The sequence below is a fragment of the Buteo buteo genome, chromosome Z (genome assembly GCF_964188355.1).
Source record: "Buteo buteo chromosome Z, bButBut1.hap1.1, whole genome shotgun sequence".
NCBI classification, from domain to species: Eukaryota; Metazoa; Chordata; class Aves; order Accipitriformes; family Accipitridae; genus Buteo; species Buteo buteo.
Window position 1 is genome coordinate 26,226,073 of NC_134204.1, and position 26,227 is coordinate 26,252,299.

Consider the following 26,227-nt stretch of genomic DNA (forward strand, 5'->3'; position numbering starts at 1 on the left):
ATATTTCAGATGTCTACACAGTATGGAAACATGGCAGCCCTGATCCATCACAACCCTTTTCAGTTACCTTAAGTCACTACTGGTTCTCCTCAGCTCCACACAATGAAAAGTCAGTGTTTGCTCAAGGAAGGTGTTCCTGTCACGTACACAAGTTTGTATGCATTATTGTGCTGAGCTGCTCATCTGTACTGATTATTTTTGAAGGATGTTTCACTTTCGGTTTGAATTAAGAGGAAAATAAATGAATACATATACTTTGAAACACGATAGGTTCTCCATCTCATCTGTCACTAGTAACATAGCCGGGTAGTTTGCTTGAGCTGTACCGCCCGGATCCGAAGTGCATCCTGTTCTGCCAAAAGTGCATCCTTTCTGCACTGTGGGAACGTTATGCATGATGAAGCTGGGGAACAGTCAACACCTGTGAGGTGACTTGCTAACTGGTAGCTTTCTGGAGGGACTAATGTAGAAAATTGCTTACAGGTATGTGCAGTGAGTAACAGTACAAACACCTCTGGGTCTTTCCTGCTCGCAAAGGGCAGTCCTCAGGCCTACAGGCTTAGGTCTTGTCTTAGCAGAAGAATGACCCACCCCAGGCTGTTCAGACAGACTGGAGATCCATAACCTTTGTGGTTGCTCTGCTAACGCAGCCACAACTGTGAAAGGAGATACGGTAGTGGTTCCTTTCGAGAATTAACTGAAGCGGTGTTTCCTTCATACAAGGAACCAAGGCTGTTTGCAGGGGCATCTGCTTTGCCTAAAGGCAAATGAGGGGCCCAGTATGGTGTCCCATGTTGGCCTAATTTCAACAGGAACCTCCAATAGGTGCCTTTTTCTTAAGCTTCTTTGTCCAAAACAGCTTCTCTTCCCTCCAGTTTGAGAGACTGTTCCTTCCTAAACAGTTCTGCATCTTTGATCCAGTGTGTTTGCGAGGCTTTTCCTGTCTTAGTATTGTCTTTTTAGTAAGTGATTCTCCACAGTTTGCTGAGAAGTGGCATAACTGAGTCATTCTTTCCTCTCCTGCCTGTTTTTCTCACCAGCCTTGTATTAAACAATAACCAATATATTAGTATAATAAATATCTTAATACAATATTCATAAATTATTAAGAGCAGTTCCAGATCTGTCACGATGAACTCATGGGATTGAATTGCTTTTTACAACAAGCACAGATTCCAAGTTTTTTTGGACTGATGCTCTAGCTCATGCACAGACTATTAACTATTTAAACAGCCAAAGCCTAGCTTCCTTTTAAGGTAAAAATCCTTAGTATAAAAATAGCAGGATTTGTTTGCTACCAAATATTAGTAGAACTTTCCTTCTGACTTCCTATTTTCCTTCTAACACCCTTTTTCCCCTGCCAAAGTTCTTTAGAAGCTGTAGTTAAGAGGTGTTGTCTGAAGTAATCGCAACACAATGAATATTTGAGTCTGCTTGACAGATGTGATATTGTAGGGGGCTTCTGATGAGACTCTTGAAGATTGAGACTTCAGTGAGCTAGTGAGGAATCAAAGTAGGAAAGGAAACTCACGATTCCGCTCCCAGTTGGTAAATTCCTGAGCAGTTAGGCTATCACTAATTGTAGCCAAGATTGCTCCCTTAGTGATGATTTTTGATGGGATGTGTAATTTTCTCTTGAGATAGCAACAATAGAAATACTACACATTAGCTTTCTTAGCCTTGTAGGTTTTAATAAATTTTGGAATTGCAAAAGATCTCGAGTAAGTTTTCAAAACACAGCGTAATGGCTGTAGGTTTAAGGAATTTTTTAAGTCAATAAATACGGAGCAATAGAACAAATCTCCTGCTTGAGAATTTGTGGTTCAGAGGAGATGCTGGAAATCCGAGTTAGCTTGATCTCCTCTTAGCGGGGGGGCAATAAGCAAAGTTTTGTCTGGATGAGGGAAGAGGGAAATGAATCCTGTGTTTAAACCTCCCCTGCAGTTGGTCTGAAAATTTGGAAACTCTCATTCTTCTAGTGATTTTTCAGTGATGTATTGGCCCCATTAAAGTCAGTGGGAGTTTTGCCACAGCTTTTAATGAGGTCAGAAAGAGAATAGTACATTTCAACTGCTTTTTTTAAAAGTTGGAAATAAGTTTTATATTCGTTTCTTTTACAGTGGTGTATTCTAGAAGCACATCCACCTGTAATTAGATGGCATTTTCCATAGTATGATAGGAAGAAGCCCACTTGCAAGATGGGATGGAATAACCATCTCATGCAGCCTCAGGAGAACAAGTCACTGTCAGCATATTTTTGTTGTTGTTTATTTATTTATTTTTTACCTGCTGGTGTACATAGAATTTAGACATTTGCACACACAAGGGTTAGTTTAAGATCTTACATCTACAAGCTCTGCCTTTGGTAGGAAAAGGCTGAAGTAAACATGCATAGTACAAATGAAAGGCAAGGAAATAGGGATACGATTAGGACGCTTCAGTGAGTTTTAACTATTTTGCAGAATATTTTAGTTATATTTCACATCTTACCTTGTGCCAACAGGAACAAGGCATGATGCATTCTAAGTCTACATTCCTTCTATTACCAGTGAAATGCATCTGTCTCGGAACAGAGTATGGCATGTTTTCAACAGCCTGTCACAATAATGCACTCATTAATATGCCTGTGAAGGTTTATAATAGTTAAATATTTATGAGATATGCAAATGTTTGCTCTCCTTTAATTCACAAGTGACAACTAATCAAAGCTTTGCTTTCTGTTCTTCAAGGAAGAAGCTCTGCTCTGGAATGTTGTTTCAGTGGGCAATGATTTGATGAAAATACAATGGTAGATGGAGAGGGAGGGAATCCTTTGCTTGTTCTCTGCTGTTTGTCTGAAGCTGTGCAACCACTTCAGCCTTAAAGCACCTTCTCCTGTTTTGCTATCTGACCCTGAATATTTTTTATTACTTTGAAATGTGTTGCATTTAAAAAACAAAACAAAGACATACTGAAGTCTTCCAAGTGTCCTTCCCTCTTCGTGGTCCAGGTGCTTCCCATGGTAAGTATGCACTGCTTACCAGAAACCAGTGCCAGCAGAGCTCCTTGTGGTCTGCAGAGAAAGCTTACTCCAAACCTTTTGGGACAACTTGTATTTCCTTAAATACTAATCCTTGTCCCTGTTCTCTGGTGACAGGGGAATGTGATGAACGTACCTTTTCTTACATTTGCAAGTCACCTATAAGAGTGTGGGGATAGAAATGCAGAGGTGCACCTTTAGCAAAGTGGGTTGGCATTCATGGTGGTATCTCCTGAGAAATGCTGCTTGGTGTCTGGTCCACTACTTTGAAGACTGAGTGGAAGTCAGCAGGAGCCTGCCCTCAGCTCCTGGGCAGCAGCTCCTGGAAGAATGCACCTCCTGTGAGGGGACCAAGTGGGGGGAGAAGTTTATTTGCTCACATTTATCACTTACTCAGAAAATGAATAATCTCTAATGCTCATCCCACATTGTCACTCCTCCCTCCGTGGTTTGGTGGTGCTTCACTCTGCCAGGCAGGGTGAGCTCACAGTTGACTAGCTTGCTTGTCCAGCAACACCTAAGGATGGAAGCTGCATAAAGAGGGAGCTCATGTCGACCTGGGTGGGGGTCAGCGTGAGGTAACTGAGTCTTAGTGTGTGAGCCTTTTTCTGTTTGTTTTAAATAGCGAGTCTACAAACATCAACATAAATAGGAACCGCTTCCACTCTCGCAGTTCAAAGCATCTTCACAGTGTTTATAACTGCTAATGAGCAATGTTTCAGAGAAAGCAGAACCCAGACTTTCAAGATTTGCACATTTTGGGTAATGAGATGCTCAAGCTTGTGTATTGTAAACAAGGTTTAGAAACTCCTGCATGTAGTTGTGCTTTGGACTGTAGCAAGCTTTAGAAGAAAATGTCTAATTTTGCCTGGATTTATTTTATAAATTGGGACTGTTTCAGCAGTCTGTGTGGCCTTCCATTCAGCTGTTTGTTTAAGCCAAGCCAAAAGCCACTTATCTAAAGATGATTTATTCTCACTCTTGAGCTGACAGAACCAGGCTGGGAAGGGTGAAAGCTGAATTGTAGGGTTTTGTCTGAGCCCCTGTCTTCGCTCAAACCATAAGGGGAGTGTGAAGGACTGGCTATAACATTGTTGTGGAAGGTACTTGCAGGTCTCTTGTACATTGCTTGTAGAACACCTTTTTAAAATAAACAGCCATGGTACGTGATTGACTCAGATTTGAACTTTGCAGCTGTTCCTTCCTGGTATGCCAAAGCAAAACCCTATAGCTCAACATCTCTAAAATCAAAACTTTAAATCAAATATTGTAATTTGGATCAGTTTCTGACTTCCTGGTTTTGGCAGTGTAAGCAAAATGGAGGCAAGTGTGTTTCTTTGTCTAGTTCAGAAAAATAGATGTTATTTATTTATTTAGCATGTAGCGGTGTTGTATAGTAAAAGGCAACAGCTGAACAGTCTTAGCCAGAGACGTGAAAGTGTAACTTGAGGCACAGTATCTGGCTGTCAAAATTGCATCTAAAAAGGAAGAAAATTTTAGTGATATTTTAAGATGTTTTGTTAGATTAAAACAACCAAAAGATTTTTGCATTCAAGAATTCTGTTTTATTGTCTCTGGATGCTGTGAGGACCTGATGTTCTCACTGGCATCTTTTAACTGTGTTAGACTTCACTTAATGCAGAGCCTGACTATGAGCATGGTTCAGGGAGCAGAGTAAATGAGGCTGAAGGTGTAGTTTTGACCTGTCCAAGAGCTGTGCTGTCCAGCCAAGGAACAGCGAGTCGTATGGTGGGGTGGGATGGCACTGCCAAGACCCTCTTGCTGGGGAGCTGCCATGGTGTGTGGCTCACATGGGTGCTTGCTGTGCAGGGCGGTTTCCCTCTAGGGGCACCTGCTTCCCCAGCATGGATGGCCTCCTTCCACGCATGTACGATGGAATGCAATAGTAAAAATAGGGGGAGGCCCAAATGACTAAGGGGCGAGCCTACTGTAGTCTGTAGTCTGCTTCCTCAGCAAGAATTATTTTGAATGAGTTAATACCAAAGGGGTTAAAGAACTGTTGTATATTTTGAATTTGGGCTGTCAAAGCAAATATTTTGACAGTCGATCAGAAGTGGATATTGAGTGGTGTGAAGAACATACAGTTCTGTCATGGAAAAAACTTGTTGAGGGATGGAAGACTGAGAGGAGGAGTAAACAGCCAGCTTTCAGCCTCGTGAGGGCCTAGCTTGAGTTTCTGTTGAGCAAAAATGGAAGAAAAGGGGTGAGCAGAGTGCTGGAGGGAAGCTTCATGAAGTGCAGTTATTTAGCACAGTCTGTAGCTGGAAAGGCTTCAATGTATGACGCAAATATACATGCACAAAGGTGCTGTTAGAGCCACGTGAGAATTGGTCAGGTTCATTTGGAAACTCAGGGTGGGGTGTGTTGGAAGAAAAAGGTTAAGTATGCAAGTGTGAGTGAACTGTAACTTATCTCCAGTACTTCATCTGCAATCATTCCTTGCCAAGTCTCACAAAGAAGAAATGCCGCTCCCCCTCCTCTGGTCTATGCGGCATCCTACTTCATATGTTTCTGTCTGTCTGCTCACAAAAAGGAGTTGTAGGGGAGTGGCAGTCCCATTCGAGGGCATCACTAGTGCGAGAATAAATTTATGCAGAAATTCTCCCGTGAATAGGGATACATTGCTCTAGAGATACGTTTTGTACCAGAACGAAGTACTCGTTACCTGGGAAAAGCTGAATTGTGAAGGTTTCATTGGAAAGCAAAGTATATTGTGTTGAACTGTAGTTATCGATGACATTTACTAACTTTTAGGTGCTGTGAAGTTTCCCTGTGTTGCAAAACAGGGAAGTGTATTTTCCAGTGAAGTCCTGAGATTTGACACAATCTCCATATCATCTTTAGACAGGCTATTTTGCTTATGCAGTGACTTTTCTGGAGATACTGTGTTTTAAAATGTTACTGCAATTTATTCTTGCACTTGCATTTCAAATGGAGAAGAATGCCGTGGTTTGGTCTTTTCTTCTGATTCTAATATAGCATCCCACATTTGTTGTCAGTGCCATGTTTTTGTGGCTGCCAGTGTTCATCTGGAATTTCCACCTACTTAAGTAAATATGAACTTCGTTCTCATCTGTGTTCAATAAGCGGTATTTTATGTTTAGCAGGTACAGAGTAAACAGTAACAGCTATGATGGGTGTTCAACTCCTATGTCCCTTGCACCTCAGTTAAAATCCTGGAATTACAAAGATGAGGAGTTCACATGGGCGTGGTGCTTGCACAGAAATACAGATTCTAGAGCTTTTTGGAACTTCTTTTAAAAAATAGAGACGTTTTCTCTTAAATTCTCTTTAATCGTGCAGATGACATCAGAAGAATGTAGGTTTGTTGTGGACATTTCCTACATTCCAGTTGTTATTTGCAGTGGAAATACTGAGAGAATTAACTTTTTTTTGGCAGGCTGACACGTCAGCTCTCTGTTATTACAAAGGGTGTATTCGAGTCATCGGTATGTCAGGTTGCTTGAAAACTTCATGCTTTCCCCCAGAAAATGGAAAATGAGCTGAACTGTTATCTCCGTATGGCTAAAAGTACAACTAAATGTTTTGCCTTTTTTTAAGGCCATGCTGTAACATCAAAATAAGGGATACAAAATTCACTTGTTGGCACAGCAGCTTAAGTCCATATATCTGCTAGTACCAGAGGCGTCTGCAGATCTAGACAAGGAAGAGAAATGCAGATAAAATCTTGCAGATGATTCACGAGGACTAGTATAGGAGGGAGTAGAAATTGCTGGATGAAATTCTGGATAGTTGAAGATGTGGGGGTGTGTTTCATTTTGCTTTCAGTGGGACTACGAGTCAACCAGTGGGCTCAAAACTCCTAAGAAATTAAATACCAACCCCATGACAAAGCTAAAAAGAAAATTGGGGATGTCTGTTTTTCTGGCATCTGCTGACCCCTTTCTGTTTGGCAGCAGCACAGCAATGAGGTCTAGATATGGTTCTCAACTCTCTTGCCTCCAGTTCAATGTCAGTATTTTGGTTTTTGTGAGGAAAACTTGGAAGTGCTATGTTCTCATTATGGAGGGGGTAATGTGAGGGCATTTCCTGCTCCCACTCTTGCTTTCAGGCAACACAGTTTCAGTTCAAGAGCAGAGGCATGTGCAATGACCCATTTGTTATTTTGAGGCCAGTATTTGGAGAGGAGTTGGAAGTATAGTGATCTCTGATTGCCTCTTGCACTAACTGAGAATGTCATCAGCTACTGCTGAAAGGCAGCATAAAGGCTCGGGGAAAGCCCTAGGGAACATTTTGCTGCAGTCCCAGTGTGCACAGGGCTGTGGAAGGGGGTAATTGAGAGGAGTCAGGAATCTCAAGGCTGACTGGCAACCCCTCTCACCGGGGCTCTTGGCCACTTGGCAGCGACTGAAGCATTTTTCCGCAGATTCCTGTTTACAGGGGCATAAGTCATGTGAGGCTGCTGGTGTTGGCATCAGTTCAAGATGAGGTGTGTGACATACCTGCAGGCAGATTGCTTTTCTGAAACACTGGTGCAAAGCTGGATACAGAACCCAGGGAAGCACTGGTCCTGCAAAACGCTGGCTTCAAAGGGATGGGCTGTGTCACCACATCGCAGGGCGGGCTGTCCCCAGCCGCAGTGCTGTTCACCTCCTCTCAAGGCTGGGGTTGGCTCAGCTGCAGTCAGCAGAAGACCAGAAGGTTGGAACAAGGTTCCTTCATTGCCCCTTGCACCCAGGTGCCCATGGCACATGGAGCTGTGCCTGGCTTCCTTCCTGAAGGCATGCTGTGCTGCCTTCCCAAACTGAAGGCAGGAGCGCACGTCTGTGAAACTGCTTAAACGTGTATGAACATTTTGCTGGGTAACTGCCAGCAACGTTGGTAATTTCGACCAGAGGAAGATGATGGGGGCGTGGTGGTAGGAGTGGGTGGGACCTCTGGGTGTTACTGAGACCTTTGCTTGCAAAGGGCTTGACAAACACCCGCAATGGGATGGGGCAAAGCAGATATGTACCTTTAAGTACGGGCTGAGTAATGGGAGATTAATCACTCCCCTGGGACAAACCCAAGAGGTTTCCAGCAGGGTCTGTTTGACTGGCCCTTGTTAGAGCTTTTGCATGTAGATGTGGGTCTGCCAGAGATCTTGGCTTGTTGTGGGGGCGGAAACGAAGACTTTTTTTCTCACTGCTGCTGTGTTGTCTCTTTTTTTCTTGTAGGTGTGTGATGTCAAAGAGTGGGCAGTCCTTGGCCTCCCCCGCGAGCCTGCAGCATCATGTGCCAGTATGAATATTAAGAAAGAAAGCGTACTTCAGAGATCATCATCCCAGAAAGAAGAAAGGAGGAACTAAACAGAGAGAACAAATGACTGTACTGCTTGCAAAACTTGGGGCCGTTCACTTTTTCTCCTGAGAAATTTCATCTTGGCCTTTGTGAGAGAGCTGAAAGAGCAGGCAGAACAGCCACAGTGATTTTCTTAGAGTCCTTTTTTTCTTTCTTAATTTAATTTTTCCCCGTTGTGCCTGGATTTTAAGACTGTCAGCTGTACTGATCAGAAGCACTGAACATCAATATGTGTCATGTCATTGTAACATGTCGGTCGATGCTATGGACTCTCCTGAGTATTGTGGTGGCTTTCGCGGAGCTCATTGCTTTCATGAGCGCAGACTGGCTGATTGGCAAAGCAAAGCCTTCAAGCTCTGAGGATGTGGACAACAGAACGGGGGGGTCGCAGGAGCCTTACCATCCGACGCTGGGCATCTATGGGCGCTGCACCAGAATCTCCCACATGCAGCTTTCTAGACGAGACACGCTTTGTGGTCCTTACGCCGAAAACTTCAATGAGATTGCCAGTGGGTTCTGGCAGGCAACCGCTATTTTCCTAGCCGTGGGAATCATGATTCTCTGTGCCGTGGCATTTGTGTCTGTCTTTACTATGTGTGTGCAGAGTATTATGAAGAAAAGCATTTTTAATGTCTGTGGGCTGCTACAAGGGATTGCAGGTACGTGTTACTTTGAGAGCAACTAAAGATTTTAATTTGGGGGCCATTCAGCTGAAGAAATATAGCAATTCTGTCCTGTCCACAGACAGACTGCATTAGGCAGACCCAAAGCAGTTCTATATGCTGGTGTTTATTCAAACACAAGTGAAATTTATAGCTACACAGCGTGTAATATATTGACATTGGCAGCAGAATTGCAGACTGATGTGTGCCAAAATGAACTGACCAGTGTTGCTTTTGTTTGCTGTTCAGTTTTTTCTCTCTGTTTGAATTTCTTTCAGTAACAAAAACTTCTCTCCATTGTTACCAGCAGAGAGCAAAGTTAATACTCACGTTAAGGCAGTCTATCTCCCTCTTGCTAGTTTAGTAATTTTACCATGGACTGAAGGCAGTTCTGTCAGTGTCTCAGAGGCTTCATGACTGCAGTGAGAGCAAATACCACCCCAGGGATAAGAACAGACTGCAGTCGCACACCCCGTTCTCCAGTCTTTCATGCTAAACAGCATCCTTGAAGGCTGTGAGCTTGACAAGCAATACTTTATGATAAACCCTTTCTTTAGCCAGGTTATTGTTCAGCTGCAGTTACACAGCCCAGTGAGCTTATCTTTTCACTGTCCAAGTATCAGCTGTTCTTTGCCTGAAAAGATGAATTAATTCTAGAGATTTGGTGGGTTTGCTTACAGAGATTAAATGACTGTTAGTAAACTGACACTGGACAGCCCTAGTTAGAGAAGTATTTGGCTTTCTGTACTTGCCAGTGAGCAGTGGGGAGAACCTGTCCCATGCTCAGGTTTTCATCTTTTGTGCTGTGTGTGTGTGGTCATCTGGAGCAGAGTGGTCTTCTGCCCTACCTCTGGCAGCCCTCAGAGACCTGTGAGGAGGAAGGGAATGAGCAGGGCCACATCCTCTTCCCCTCTTAGTGGTGCTCTTAAGCAGATGTTTTCAATTCATAAAATGGTTTTGTTACAACAAAAATTAGGAGTTTAACTTGTTTGCTCAAAATGTGAATCCAGCTTCTCCCCTCTTCACCTCCACTGAGGTGGCCAAACATGTCTGTGCTGGCTGTACCTAGACTGGAGGTGTAATGATAGGTGTTCAAACCTTTATCAAGCTGGTTGTTTTCACATGCTTAGTTGAGTCCTAAATTAATCTTATTCTAAAGACACGGGGAAGTAGGCAAAAACTGAATTTGCTGCCTGCTGCAGCCCTCTGGAGCCAGCACTATGGTCCAGGGACCAGCTGACGCTGGCTCCTGAAGCACTAGCATGGTGGCTTTCGCCATCCTCCACTTCATGCGTCTTCGGTATAAAAGTGTACTGCTTATTTCATGTCACCCACAATGTAAGGTTTGTGCTTCTGGGGCAGAATTAGATCCTTAAGTTGGCTCAAGATTCTTCTGTTCACATGATGGCATACAATTAGCAGATGAATGTCATTTAGGTAAAAATAACAGGTTTTGCTGTAGTCGCGCCTGGTTTACAGAATTTGCCAGAAACAGTGTGACAAGGTAGCAGCTCTGCAGTGCAGATTAAGCTGGGGAAGGTTTTAGCTCTCTGCTTTCTTACCCTGTACTTCAGAAATAATCCATGAAACCTGTTTTTCAGGAGATTACACTATTTCTTTTCTGTTGGAGGGGTATTTATATGGGAGAGATTGGTTAGCAGCATAAGTAGATGTTTGGCATGTCAGACTTGGGTCTGTTGAAAAGATAACTTCATCTAGAACTCTCATACCATCTCTAAATATCTAGTCTAACATCAAGATTAGCAGGAAGTAGGTTCCTGTGTCTTAGAATACTGTTCTTGAGACCATGTATTCATGAGAAAATATGTGCAAAGACAGTTTTATGTTTTGTTATCAAACCAGCTGTACCTGTAATGGGACTGGTGGCCTCAAGAACTGAACAACATGGTCAACAAAGCATCAGTCCTTTTTGAGCTGTACTGAGGATAGGAGCACTTCCTGTCTTATAATTCAGATAAATGACACAGCATGAAACCAGGTAATAGAAGGGAGGGTCATGTTACTGAAACTGTTGCTGTGAGTCCGCCTGCCAGTATTTGCAGCTGGGTGTCTTGTCACTAACAGCTTGTTTTCTCAAGATTAGTTTTATTGGGTCCACTGCTACTTTTGTGCCAGTAGCATTACAGCATCTGCTTACGTAGTTGAAATTATTTTCCTTATGACTTATCACAGCTGTTAATTTCAACTTTCCCAGTTCCTGAGTTTTGGAAAATGCATAAGCAAGTTGTTCAAAAAGGACAGTTGTCAGCATGGTTAATCCGTACAGGGATTATTATAGCTAGACTAATGCCCTGAGCAGAGAACAAGATACAGCCCTCCCTTAATCATCTTAAGCATAAGGTCATTCATTCAAATGTGAACAATTATGTTTTTAATAAGTAGGAGAATAAGTCACAAAATCATTTTGTTTATCAGCCTATATTAGTCCAATATTTGCAAGTATGTCAAACATCTCATGTTCAAAGATGAGATGCACGCATGGTAGATTCATCTACAGGAACTCAGTATCTTGCAGACTTAATCTCATTTAAAATCTCTATATCTTTGCAGTGGAGATTTAATATAATTAAAAACATACAACAAGTTAATTTATTCCTGGAATTCATCATGAAAACCAATAACAGACACCGGATATATCTTTCCAGTCTAGCAGCATTGGTTATGACCTGGATGATGCCTACGGTGAAATTATAGAGCAGAGAGCAACATCTCTTCTGTTATGGCCCTTGGACAAATGTGCAAACTCTCATTTAGGTCAACGGGAAGGAGCCACACACATATCTGGTCCACAGAGGGTTGGTTGTTTTTTTTTTGAGAAAATGAAAAATATAAAGCCATAAAGGAAGAAACTATGACTCTTTTTTAAACTCCTGTAATTCCTTTGTTACAGAGCAAGGCCTTCTACCACTTATTTTCAGACTGCAGTGCCTTTCATTCTGGAGCTGTAGAAACAGTAATCAGTGGGCCTGGTTTTGGAGATGTTTGAGGATCGTTTCATCTGAAAAGCATCTTTTCTCTGCAATAAAGAGTGCAAAGAATAGAGCTGTGTAATTAAATAGATAATTACTACCCAGCAGCAAGTAGACCAGGCAGACTTTCATTTGAATGTCTTTTGGGGGAAAGTATTCTATTTTTACAGACTGTGAATCACTTGAAATGCAGCAGATAGAAGAGGCAGCATGTTATTATATGGTAGCTGTTATAAACCAATTCAAAGGAGATTTTCACAGTAATCATCTAGTTACAGGAAGTAAATAATTGGCGATCCCCTATTGACATATCTTGGTATGTATATAAGGTAGTTGTATATGTGTTTACAAACCTTATTTGAGCTTGGGTACTTTACTTTGGTGCTAAGTAATATAATCTAAACATAACCTGTCCTCAAAGGAGGGTGGGGGGGAACTTAGTACAGAGCCTAAACCAGGTTTGGCTACTGTCTCATGACACAGTTTGCTTCATGAAGTTCATCATCAGCAACTTTGCTTGGCTTTTTTTTTTTTTTTAACCTCTAAGGGCACAGCCGAGCAGAGCTGGCCCCCACAGCCAGCAACTGCCTGACTTGCAGGTGGTCCACACCCTGACCGCGCGGCAGGAGGCAGAAGCTAAATTAGCAGCGCATATATTATCTCAGCCGCAAAACTTGAGCAGGCCTCTGTGTTTCCTTGTGGGGATCTATGCCATCACGTGCCTGGGAAGGCTTTGGGGAGAGCAGAGGGGAAAGGGTGCTGGCATATCAGGAAGGCAGCTGCGTTTGGGAGTTCAGTTTCTGTTACTCCTGCTTGGCCATGCTGGAGTGGGGGTGCATTGCTAGGTTGATTTATCAAAAGGGGATAAAATAGCTCCTCTTCTCTGAAGTCTTTCCAGAGCGCTGATGGCTTCATCTGGGAGGCCTCTTGCGGGTCACCCTGTTCTCACCACTTTCTCTGTTCACGGTCTGCTGTCTCCTGGCTCAAATGGGGCTCGACTAAACAGGTTTCTGACAGAAGCACGAAACACAAAGCATGTAAATATTGGGTTGCATCAGTCAGGAGACCAGCTGTGTCCCAGCCACACGCCGAGAGGTGTCTCTGGTTTGGTCAGGTGAATGCATGGCTTCATTTTGCCGTCGTGTGGCTTAGCAGGCTGGGCTGCTGGCAGTTATGCCTTCAACAGATATGAGTCCAGTCAGATGAAGCAGAGGTTTGTGTCTTCAAAGGCTGCTCCAGGTGGGCTGGGAGCATTAGGGTCCCCCAGCCACTTTGTCAGAGTCTGTCTGCTTGGGCCCAGATGCTGCAGGTCTGGGCTTCCCTCCCTCACCCCAACAGTTTCTCCTCCAGCATTGCTGGGGGATGACCCCTTCCAGGGTCTGGGAGGCTGTTTTCTTCCCCTGGCACTTGTCCGGCTCAGTCCGAAGCAGTGAAGTCTCTTCCATGGCGCTTTTTCTTTTCAGGTATCTCACAAGCTCTCCTGCATTCATTCTTCTGTCCTTTCCATGATTTCTTATTTTTTTCCCCTTTATTACTGTTCATGTCTTCTCCTGTTCCCTGTGCTGTGGTATCTTGCAGGGGCTTCCTCCATCAGAAACTACTGCAGTACCTGGGCAACAGTTCAGTTCCAGGAGTGCAGCTTTACCATCAAGTGCAAGGAAACTCCTCCACAGTTTTCTAAAATGAAGAGGTGAAACACAGTGTGAAGCCAGCTGTGTCTGTAACAGTCTATCTTTGCTGCTGGAAGAGTTTTACATCTCTTGCACTAAGAAATAGTTCAGTATGTTATACTTATTGGTCATAATTTCCATTTGGGAGGCTGGGTGATTAGGAAGATGGCCTGAGCAGAGCGTGATGGGAACCATCTGAAGGGGAAGAGATCGGGAGCTGCTTGTGGGAAGTATGAAGCTGCTTGTATGAAGTAGGATCCGGCTGTGCAGGGTGGGCTCGTGGTACGTGGAGTTGTGCGGCTGCACGCTTCTCGCTGCTGGAAGGTGAGGAGGCTGTTGGGAGTTGCAGAGGAGGAAGTTGAGGAGGAAGTGGGATGTCGGCCAGGACTTTCCTAGGAGAGGGGAGAAAACACAGAAGGAGAAGCAAGCTGCTGTGGGGGGGGCATGAGGCTGCTAGAGCTCTTTGATGCTCAGAGCATGACGTGAAAGGTTATGATGGCTGCAGAATAATTTAGTTATTCATTTGTAGGCAGCAGCATGCTGTAAAAAACCATTGTTTTGTCTGAGAAAGAGCCAAACTGGCGAGCAAGGAAGAAAGCACCTTGTGAACTCATGTTGCTGCCTGCGGGCAATGGAAGCTGTTGCTCAGCTGGGGAGCCCAGGCAGTAGTAGGAGAGCAGAGCAAGAGTGGTTTTGCCCTCGAAGGCAAGGAAGCTTCTTGTTTGTCTTTGTAAAACGCAGAGCATGCATTTTTCAAAAAGCATATTTCCTCTTGGATTCAGCTCAGAGTTTTTCTTTTCTGATGCCAGAATTCTGAATTCTTGGGATGGGAAGAAAGAAAAAAAGGAGGGGGGAGGTCCAGTGGAAATCCTGACAGTCTGAACTGCTTTTGCTGTCTGCGGTATAGTGCTTCCTGTAACCTATATGGCCAAATGCCAACATGACATCTAATACACACTTGGCTGCTATAAGTTCAAGTGCAGGGGACTGCTGTGTTGGAATATGCCAGGGAAGGAAAATTGAGTTCAAGTGCTAAATTGCTATTGAGCCTGAGGGAGAGTATTAGTAACTTCAAAGAAATAAAGCGAAGATTTCAGTGTTTTGTTAGATTTGGTGGTCAGCTCATCTCCTGCACTACCAAGATGGGCACATTGGAACCAGTAGACACCCAGCAGATTTTAAGTAGAATAGGAAAATAAACAAAAATTTCGGGTTTTCAGTGATCATGTTTGGCAGCTGATTTTCTCAGCAAGCATAAATCTCCTCCATCAAGCAGTGCTCAGTGTGAGATGCTCATGCTAACCACTGAGAAATGTTTTACTGTGGCACCTGTGCACACTGAGGACCCTTATCTCCACTGGTGTAGGTGAGATGCTGAGAACTTCTTTACACCCCTGCCCTGGCGATGTGGGGTAAGAGAGTGCTGGTTGCCCCCCAAGAGGCCAGGGGGATAGCGGGAGGGTAGCAGGGCTCCCTTTCCACTGGATTTTTGCTTCCAGGCCTCAGAGCCAAGACTGATGGTGCTGTTTGTATATGGGATGCAAACACTAGGAGAATATTTAAACTCAACAAATGCTGTGTTTTCACTCAAATGCAAGAAAAAAGATGAAAGTGGCTCTTTCAAGATGGGGGGATAACTTATGCTTAGCTCCTGTCTTCGGTGCACCTGGTGTGGTGGTGAAGGAAATCTGTGGGTTTGAGTTTTGCTTCCTTCCCCAATGCAGATGACCCCCACTCTGGTGCTGTATGATCCATGAAGCCACCCAAAATTGTCCCCTTCCTGCATCCCCCTTCACCTTTTCCTTCTTGCTGAGCCTTAGTTCCCCTGCAGCCCTGCGGTCTTGTTTGTGCTGTGGGATCAGTATTGAGGGATTGTAATGCCATGAAAAAGATGGCTTGCAGCCCTTTTACCTCTTTGCTTAAGCTGAGGCAGGTTGTTGCTTTGGCCTCCCTTATAGAGCTGTGGTTGGAAGGTGGTGGTTTTTATTTCCTTTCTGCCAATGTAGCATAAGCAACTGATGGTTTGAAGGGCATGGTGGTCACTGGTCGAACAGCAGTGGAAAAGGTTATGGTGAGTGGTGTGAAACGTACTGGGTCTTCTCCTATGTTTCTTTCATGGACAGAATAATTGACATGGCCTGATATTTCCTTCCCTGACTCAGGAACCTCCTGAACTGAGTTTTCTCCATCCACAATTGAGTTTCTCATTTAGCAGCTTCAAGCCTTTTATTGGGCCATCCTAGATTAAAAATATTCAATGCTTCATTGGCTTTTAAGGTAAAATGTGAGAGTGACCAGCCGTCACAGCTGTGCCTGAGCAGTGGCCCTATGAGTGGAGAGATTTTGGTTACCTCTGCATTGCTGAAAACTTGTAAACATTTGGCTTTTCCCCTATAAGGGGCTTTATCTTGACTTAATTGCAGGGTTAGCATCTGCCACACAGGAGGCCCTGTAGTGTGGTGACATGACTCCACGTGGCTGACAGCCAGCAAAGAGGCAGTGGTGTCATTCAGTGCTTGGGACTGATCTTACTCAGAGTCTCTGCATTTCCTTCCCTCCCAACTAATGGGGACTCTCAGCACATACATAAAAATTATTAAAAGCTAATGGCAAATTTGTCCTCCCCTCTCCTAAAAACAGGACTCTGCAGGTTCATGCTTTGTTACAAAGAAGTCCAGGCAGTTAGATCACACTGATACCAAAAAAAGCAAACCCTGAATCCGCCATGTGATGTCATTCTGCCAAAGCAACCCACATCAAGCTGATAAACTGACTTATTTTTGGCTTTTCATGTAGGTAGCAAAATATATGTAATAGTTGAGTGTCCTGCCAGTAGCCCCCTGCACTGTATTCCTGTCCCTGTTTCCACCCCCCAACATCAGTAATGCCATCAGAAGTCTGCATAGGTTTTGTTATGAATGAGCATCTTTGATTTGCTTAATAAATGGGAAAAGATGCATGAGCAAATGGTATAGTTAATTTACTGTTGAAAAGAGTAGGGATCCTATCCTCTTTTTCAGCTTGGGGAAGGCAGTGGTTAGGGAACTGCCTTTTTCTTCTAGTAACCGCTTAACCTTATATGATCCTGAGACAAGTTTAAAGGGAAAAAAATATCTGTGCAGGATTTGAGCCATCACCTGGTTATAGTTTTAAACAGTTCATTCTCCTGCCTCAACTTAGGGTATCCCAGGTATCCTGAAATCTGTATACAGATGCTTGCAGAATCTCCCTCTTCTTTTGGGGCAAAGACCTTCTTGCCTTTGGTCAGCTGCTTGTGTTGGGTGGGTCTGGCAGTCATGCAGGGGGATGGAAAGCAGCTGCAGAGGCAGGTCTGGGGCCCTGTGCTGCAGGTACCGTAACCTGCGCTCCCTTCAGCATCTCTGCCCTCACCCTTTTCCTATAGCCAGTGTGGAGTGCTGAGACCACCATGTCAGCTGGCCTGAGCCCACCTCGTTAGCTCTCATCTGATTAAAATGGAATTACTGAATCATTTCACAGGGCTGAAGGTGTCTGTTACACAGCTGCTGAGTAGGAGGTCATCGTTTTGGTTGTCTGTTGGTGGATGAAGCAGTCAAAAGCATGCAAATGGTGACCTGGTAGTATTCCTGCTGGGTAGGGGTTTGTCAGGGAAAGTTTGCATATATGAAGTCCTCCTTGGCTTAAGCTAGCATAGTAAATTTGTATAAATACTTTACACATGAAATTGTTCAGGTATTCGGGTAGTATATTGACACATTTGGAAATACAAGCAATAAAGGCAGGGTTATTTTGCCTGTCTGATGCGGTGCCCTTGGGCTGAGCGTTAATCTCCTGTGTTTGTGCAGAAGGGAACGATCAGGATCACTGCCACTGAGGAAGCAACCTGCCTGCACTGCCTGTGTGGTGGTGTGCAATCCCCGCCTTTACACTTCTTCTCTTCCTCTGTTAAAATGTCGCTCAGTTGTGCTGCTCCATGGGAGCTTGTTGCAGTGCCACCTCATTGATCACAGCTGCTTAATTTCCTGTTTCTTCAACAGCATTTAAAAGCTTTTTTTTGCTATTTTGCTAGGAAATGAGAAGATAGTTTCAGGCTTTGCAATGGAAATTGGCTTTGTTAGTATATGCTGTTGTTTAATATGGCACAACAGCAGCTGCACAGGAGACTGTCAAAACTAAATAGCATGCCTTTACTTAGCTAAACAAGCATCTGCCTAACCCCTGTCTCGAGGGTTGTTTCCAAGGTTAGAATGAAAAAGCTTTTACTCAGATCTGACCCCAGCCCATAATGTGACATACAAATGCCCATAACGGTAGACTGGTCTGCTGGTTTTCCAAGATGTTAGCCTGGCAGCACTCCTGCAGTGTATAAAAACCAGGAGGAGCAATTGCTTGCTGCAGTTCCAGGCCCTTAAAAGGGGAAAAGTTCTTGGTGCACAAACACAAAAAGGCTTCTCCTATAGACAAAGCATTACTGAACTGTCTTCAGAAACACTGTTGTACAGCAGTGCAGTCTGCTATATTTATATTGATACTTCACAGCATTCTGTAATGTTTTGCTTTGGTGCTTTCGGAGGAGTTGCTTTTACATCATTTGAATATAGAAGAGCTGATGTTTAGTAGGTTGTCTGTGTTGTAATCAGGAAATATATGTTAGTCTAATAATCCCAATAAAATCTAAATCTCATCGAAAATCTGTATTTCTTAAGGCTTCTTTTTGAAAGCAGGTAATTAGGGACTGATAATAAAATGTTATGTGGGCAAATGGCCTTCAGTGAAAGAAGGGAAAATGTTCTCTGCTGACAGACTTATACCAAAGACTTTTAGATGAGGTCTGTGGATAAAAAAGTCACATAAATAGTTTTCTGTTGTCATTCCTAGGCATCTGGCAACATTGTGTAGCATTCTTTCAGACCTCTGTTTCAAGGAATCCTAAGAGGAAGGGTAACCGAGATCTGGCAACAACTAACAAAAAGGAAAATGTAATTATGAAAAATTATCATACTGATTTAAAGAAGTGGGATAGAGCTAATTAAGAAGCAGGAACAAGAGTATGTGTACAGGAAACTGCACTTCCAGCAGTGCAGCTGTGCTCAGAGAGGGGGCTAAAGCTAGAACAGAGCAAGCCTGAGCTTTGTGAGCCTGTAGAGGAACAGTGGAAAACTGCTTGTAATGTTTTCAAAAAGAATTTGTTCCTCCCAGCAGGGGGAACAAACAGCAGTAATTCCACAGGTAGATTGGCTGTGAATTAAAACTCTCATTCACTGTACGTCAGCGCAAAGAACTGAAACAATTCATTGCAGAAAACTTTTCTTCAGACAGAGCACTCGATTTTTGTTCTCTGTTCTCTTGAAGATTGGCTTCTCTTCAAAGACACTGGGACAAGAGCAAAAACTGATTTATTAAGAAAAAGAAATCTCTATCATTAATATTTACTGTCCTCCTGCCAGATAAGTCTCCAGGCAAACTGGCTATAGGAGATAATTGTTGCTTTATCAGATCATGCTGACAAAATGATACAACACAAAACTGAGCTTTGTACTTATGGCTAAGTACAAAAATGCAAGCTACAAAAACTAACAAATGTCCTGACAAGCTTTCTGTTCTGCACTGAAATGGAGTAGTAGAAGGTAGGTTTGGTGTAGTGAAAACATTACTTTTTTTTTCTTTTGTTATGCTAGGCCTGTATAGGATTCACCAAGTTAGCTATCTGAAGGAAAAATCAGTGAGAGTCTGACCATATTCAAGTCCACAGTTAAGACTTTTCTCCAAATGTTGTTTTCATCTGTGAAAAAACAGCTGTAGTTTATCACATTATGGGCTGTAGTCAGTATTTCTCCAGGAATTTTCTGTCCTCAAAAAAAAAGTTTTAAAGTCCTCATGACTACACTTGACAGCAGTGCTGCAGCCTTTTTGGGGGCTGAGTTTTGGATAACAGCTTTTCAGCTTGGGGCATACATACCATGAACCAGTAGCTTTCAGGAGTTGTTCAGTGCTCGAGTTCTGGTAAAAAGAGATGGATGTAGCTTCTTAGTCCTGTTTGTGACTCAGCCATAAGCCAGGTTTGCTGGTAAACACAAGTTCTCTAGGTTTGTGAGTGATGGAGTGGTAAACTTTAAAAACTTCCTTGTTGACAGCAGTTAGATTGGCATTTCAGATTTGGCTTCTTAATTTGGTGATGGTGATTTTTAACTAGCAAAGGGGCTTGTGATCATTAGAGAAAATGGCAACTGGCCCATACCAATGTACAGTCAGAAAAATACATAGTGTGGTCATGCCGGTTATGCAGAACAGGAAACTAGTGATTAATAGAGGAGAAGGAACTGCCGGTGTTTAGTCTGAAATGGCTGCAGGGCTCAGCAGGATGAAAGCACAGCTTATCCAGGTCTGTCCAAGATAAAGCAATACTTTATACTTAATGTCATTTGGCTAATCAGCCAGGAAACACTGCATAAAATTTGTCATTGGTTCTTAAATGTAAGCAATGATGAAATCCCTTCACAGAGAACAGATATCACTCCTTAATGGATTTTGCCGCCCCAAAGAATAATGACATTTAGTTCATTCATGCCCATGGTGCTGCGTCATCATTACAAAAATGCTGGAGGAAGGACTTTCTTTTGTGAAATATCTGGCATTCATAGACATTAATTTTAGACAGTTGGACGATGGTTTTTACATTTTGTGTATATTAACTGCTTACTAGCTAGGACCCAGCTTTTCTTTCTCGGTGAGAAAGTTTTCTTGCATCTGGCTGAATTTCTTTGAACAAACAATTAAGGAAACCTAACGTACTGCAGAATAGGCTAGTCTTAATGGAATTGAAGATGTGAACAAGTCTTCACAGCTGTTCTTGGTAATCTCTTAGTATAGGAAAGAAAAGAGGACTGTTCTGCATTTTATTACTTGGTAGAAATTTTGGGATTAGATGAAATCTAATGGATGAACCAGCACCAAACTTAAAAAGTACAACTTTGAGCCCACTTCTAGAAGGTGACAGCACCTTTACCAGCTATTTTTGTCAAGGTGCCAGGTTGAATAAAGGGCTTTACAGTGCAGGACAAATAAATTGGTACTATTTATGGGATCTGGAAGGCTGTATTCATTTTCTGGATAAACTGGTTGTGTTTAAGCAAAACCTGTTTTTTGTAACTCTTCCTGTTCTTCTGAGTAAAATTTTAAAGAAAACAGAAAGCAAATTTTGATACCTATTGAGCTGTCCTGATGTTCAGCTCCTTCCTACATATGTTGTAGGAGGGACATCTGTTTTTAACTCACTGTGATTTTTTTAGCAGGGCCTGTAAAAGAACACAGTAGCCACTAACCTATTAGGCATTTTGATTAAATCTCTCATCTTTGTGCAAAGATACATCATGTGTGCTGGGATGTGACTCTTAATTTCCTTAATAAAGCCCTTCACTGCTTAGATAAAGACTGGTCCTCATAGGAGAGAAAACTATGAACAAGAGAGACAATCAGATGGGCAAAACATCTAGTCCTGAGCTTTTTACTTCCAGCCTGAGGTACAGCAGGGTGTTCAGGCAGTTTAGCAAGATGGGGAGTTGAGGCTTTTGCTCCAGCATCACTAGAGATGTGCTTTTCTTCTGCAGCAGCCAATTGCCTCTTTGGAGGATCGCTGCGTTACCTATGCACTGGCTGTGGGCACTTAAATCTGTTTGTTTGTGGCCAACTCCAGAATCCCTTCATTATGAAAGCAGCTTACTGAACTGGCAGTATTATTTTTCTACTATGTCCTAATGTGGCCAAATAAGCAGATGCAGTGTGAGATTTATGGGTTTTTTCCCAGGAAAGAAAATCAATGTAGGAAAAATCCAGAAGAAAAAAGGCAAAAATGTTTATGATGAATGACTAAATAAAAGCTTAATGAGGGCTAGCTAAACACAAACTCAAAAGTGGATGCAAACTTTCCAAAGTATTTGAAAAGTGCAAGTATAAACAGTAGGTAGAGATGCTCGAATGTTTTGCAAGCACTGTATACCCGGTAGTAATGTGTGAAAACACAGGATGTAGAAGGAATAGAGAGATTAAAATTAGGAACTAGGCCATTATCATATGAAACAAGGCTGTGACAAGAAAAACCACAGGATAGCTGCAAGTTTAGATAAAACACTGCACTGTATATACTAGGGAAAAATCAGTAAAGGAGATTGGACGGATGAGGAGTGAGTAGTGACCATGATAACCATTACTATGTGTTGTGTTTGGTGTTAAACTGATAATTTGTTAAACTTCTTTCTGTTTTTATTTCTAGGCCTCTTCCTTATCTTAGGCTTGATACTTTACCCTGCAGGTTGGGGATGCCAGAAAGCAATAAGCTATTGTGGACCTTATGCTTCTGCTTACAAACTTGGAGACTGCTCCTTGGGCTGGGCTTTCTACACAGCTATTGGTGGCACTATTCTGACATTCATCTGTGCAGTCTTCTCGGCGCAAGCTGAAATAGCCACATCCAGTGACAAAGTGCAAGAAGAAATAGAAGAAGGAAAAAACCTTATCTGTCTCCTTTAACTCCAGTGGGGAAAAAATACCAGTGCCTGGGTCTTAATCTGCTTTCCATTGTCTGGACAAGCAGATCTGCTTACCTGTTTCTACCATTTGTGTGATTGAGCCCCATGCATTCCAGCCCCGAACTACTGAAATGGTCTTTCTTCTTCGCTGGGCAATGAGGATCACAGAAAGGATCCCAAGAAAGCAGAATGTAAATACTTGGGGATTTTTTTAGTTTCACTCTATGATCAGGACACAGTGGAATATATTAATCTGACTGGGGAGGTGAGGAATCTTGTGCATATAGCAGGAATGTTGTTGTTATAAGTGACAAATTCTGATTGATGAGATTGCCTTACCCACCTTGGTCACTTTGAAGAAATTTGGATATAAAACAATAAAAGCCAGCACATTCTTCTTCTTTTTTCTTACACAAGAGAAGCCTATTTTAATTAGGCTTTATTTCCAAGGGCTCCCCTCACCTGTGAGTATTTCACCACCACCTGGTTTGGTACCATAATTTTTATTGAGGTGCTTTTTGATACTGAACTTCCTTAAAGTACAGTGCCTTCTCAGATAGTAAGTATATGTTGGAGATAGCAAAGCTGATGTGACGCAGTTTACACCAAACTTTAAGCATTTAAAAAGTTGAGTCCTTGCCAGGTTTCTTGACTTGAAACCTATAGTGCAAGGGGTATGCCACTTGTTACTTAGCAGGCAAATTATTTTATTTCCATTGACTAGATAGAGGAGCTGTTGTTACACTGGCTTTCACCTGATTCGGATAAAATTGTTTGAAGAAACCATTGTTAGAAATATTTCTACAGACTTTATTAAAACTCCTGAAATCCTAAGCAGATGACAACTCCCCACAGGACAGCTGGGCATTATCTTGTGAATGCCAACAGCCTGGCCTGTGCTGTAGTCTCTCCTACAAATGTAGATCACGTTGGACTCCACCAGTATTAATCTTTCTCTTGCCAGTGAAACCTCATTTGTAGTCTACAGATCAGTCAGTCTCATGACCCACAGCCACATCAGTCCTTAAGAAATTTAAATCTTTCAGGAAGTCCTGCCAAATTCTACATGGCTGGGAAGACTTTTTCCTTTTTTTTTAAACTGAATGTAGTATGGGCCCTTTTCCCACTAAATCAGCAGAAATAAAACAGACTTTGCCACAAATGACATTCCTTTCTCAAAGGCAGTTTGTTGTACTGCTTGTGGTGTTGCGTCACTTACTAGAACTACTTCTGAGAACAAATTTAGAAAGTATTTTAAAAAACAAAGGAATGATGCAACTGTGCCATAGGAGCATTGGGGATAATTAATCTGAGAAGTAGTTCTAATGAAACACTAAGTGAATTTTGGACTCCTTATCTTCCTTCTTGGTAGTTTGACATCGTCCAATGATGGTGTTACTCTCCATCACTTCACTGTATAATATGGAGCAGAGATTCTTGTTTATGCCTGGTCAGTCCCTTGAAGTGTGCCATTTTTTATTTGTAGGTATTAAAAAATCATTGTTACTGTACAGGTAGATAGCAATTTCAATACACTCAAGTCATTTGCAATACAAGAGCTGTTCAGCAGTCACGACCGCAAGCCCAGGGCCAGCCTCCAGCACAGATGAACACTAGCAGCCACGGTGCTGGTGCACCCCTCCAGTGCCTGCTGTGCAGCTCGGACACTGCCTCGGCCCAGCCGATCTGTGGAGCGGGCCGGGCCCAGCTCCCAGCCTGCGCCTGCCCGTGTGCAGGGCACCTTCAAGCCGCACGCCAGACAGATACAGAGGTGATTGCTGAGCTGCTGTGCAACAAACAAGGTGAACAACTTCTGCCGATATTAAAAAGGGATTGGTTTAATCTTCTTACGTTTGGCTGCTCCTGCAACCCACGTCCACCGTATTCTAGTGTAAAACGGGTAATTCACTTTTAAGTACTTAATTTAAAAAAAAAACAAAAGCTGTGGTCTAGAACCATTTCTGCCAACTGCCTGCACAAAGCAAGACTTTAGCAAATCAAAACTACTAGCACAACATGGTGTCTGAGGACAAAAATCACAGCCAGCATGTCCTGTCCACACCTGCGTTTTCCTCCCGTGTTTTTTCCCGTACGCACAAACATACCATCTGACAGGCATGCCCTCGGCTTGCACCTCGGGTCCAGTGCAGTGGCGAGGCAGCTGCAACAATCCTGCCGACCTTCCTCCCACGCCCCGGTGCTGCAGCATGCGCCACAGAGGCTGGCCCACCACCTCACCAGTGCAACTGGAAGCGGGGTGGGGGGGCTAGGAAGAATAAGAGTAGACTATAAAATGAATTATTAAATAGATTTAGTTTTAGCTTTTCTTAGGTGGGTAGCAATCCAATGTCCATGTCACCACTGCCAACAAATCTTGACACTGTATTAGGGTGACAAATGCTGCTTTGGCTTGGGCACTTGATTAGTGAGAATGAGGTCAGTTCTTCCAAAAGGTGTAGAGGGCATATGCTACTTTGGCTTAGAAGTAAACAATGACCAAGCTTCATTTACATTACTAGCTGACCATCTGCTGTGATGTACAGAACACTTAAAAAATTTTAGTAGTGCAGTTTTTAATTACAAAGGAGGTATTTTCAGTGGCATGTTTTGCTTTTGTTTGCCTTTGTAACCAAGAAGAACCAGCTTTTCTGCTTGTTGCTGGTATACTATCAACTTGCTCTGCAACAATATAATCAATGTAACTTGCAAGAATATCCATGTTCATCACATAGCACAGACAGAAGACAGGCTGGGAAGAAATACAGAAAAAAAAATCAGAATTTCTTTTCTCAGGGTTCTGTTTTTCTAGCAAGTGATAAGATGGTATGTATTGCAGATTATTTTTTTTTTCTGAATGAGGTTTTCAGGTGTAGGGTGCACTCATTAAATTTGACAGCTGTTTAAAGTTGTTCCTGAAGTTCACCTCAGCAGAAGCTTTCAAGGATATTTTGCAAAAAAAAAAAAATAAAAAAGATAAATCAGCCTAAAGCTAATTTAATTAATTTCAGGAGGGGGCTGCCGATTGTAACTGCTTCTTAATGTACATGTACTGCATAGGATCTAGAAGAATTTGCTGTGGATTCTTTAAAACCTGTGTGCCGATTAGTTCAGTTTAACTTTGTTTTTGTGGTATTGAAGAAGTCTTCAAACATCTGTGGTTTTATCGACTTCGTAAACTTGTATTCTGTAAAGTGTCATAGGCCTTTTTTTTCTTAAAATTGTAGCATATTTAAAAAAAAAATATATATATATATATACACAAACTTGTGTGAGATGTGCAATACCAGGAGTGGGTTTTGTTGTGGTTTTTTTTCCCTTCGTTTTTGCTTTTAAACAAGATATTTGAAAAGGGACGTCCCAGGGAAGAAGTGGCTGGAGTTTTGGTGGTGTGGACAAACTAAAGCCTAGAGTAATGCAATAGAATCACTGATTTTGAAGATGATTAACACAACAGCAGTAACAGCAGCAACAGCAGCTTAAAGATCTAACAAAAATCTTACCCAGATTGATTTGAAGTACTGAGCTATGTCACAGAGGCAATTCAAATATGAAGCTGTGTCCATCTCTGGTAACATACAATCTAAAAGCCAAAAAGGCTCAGCAAGGTTTCTTCATGTGCTTTATTTATAATGTAGCACTGCAAAAAACATTGCTACTGAGCTATTTCTGGTTTGTCTATATCACCATTGTATCTGTTTTACTCAATAAAGCTCTCTGGATTCTGAGATTTTTTTTCAGCCAAATCATTTCCATTTTGCATTGTTAACCCACATCAGAGGTATCTCACGTCCTAATGCTAAACGGAGAGGAGTTCAAGTCTTCCTTGAAAGTGGTGGGCGCTGGTGCCTACCTCAAAGTGGTGGGCGCTGGTGCCTACCTCAAGGAAAGGACAGAGCCCAACAAAAGCAGAGCATGGCAGCAAGGCATAGACCACAGCCACTTTGTATAGGAAGAGCAGCTGTGGCAATCCAGCTAGAGTAGATTTTGAGCCATGGTTTATTTGTGGTACTGTTTTTCTGTTCTTGAGTCACCACTATGTACATTTGTTAGCATGAATGAT

General features: G+C 42.6%; 1 protein-coding gene and 1 pseudogene across 6 annotated transcripts in view; both read left to right on the plus strand.

Annotated features, from left to right (window-relative positions):
- The window catches only part of LHFPL2 (LHFPL tetraspan subfamily member 2), a 125,706-nt gene extending 100,562 nt beyond the window's left edge, over positions 1–25,144 (plus strand). For 5 of the 6 annotated variants that reach the window (XM_075021786.1, XM_075021785.1, XM_075021788.1 and 2 more), the window contains 2 exons: positions 8,218–9,000; positions 21,912–25,144. In XM_075021786.1, coding sequence (XP_074877887.1) covers positions 8,571–9,000; positions 21,912–22,168 — 687 coding nt within the window. In that variant the 5' untranslated portion in view covers positions 8,218–8,570 and the 3' untranslated portion in view covers positions 22,169–25,144. The remainder of the gene's footprint in view (positions 1–8,217; positions 9,001–21,911) is intronic. The other variant, XM_075021791.1, reaches the window with a different exon arrangement.
- LOC142026737 (uncharacterized) lies at positions 22,218–25,144 on the plus strand (annotated as a pseudogene).
- Positions 25,145–26,227: the final 1,083 nt, after the last annotated feature.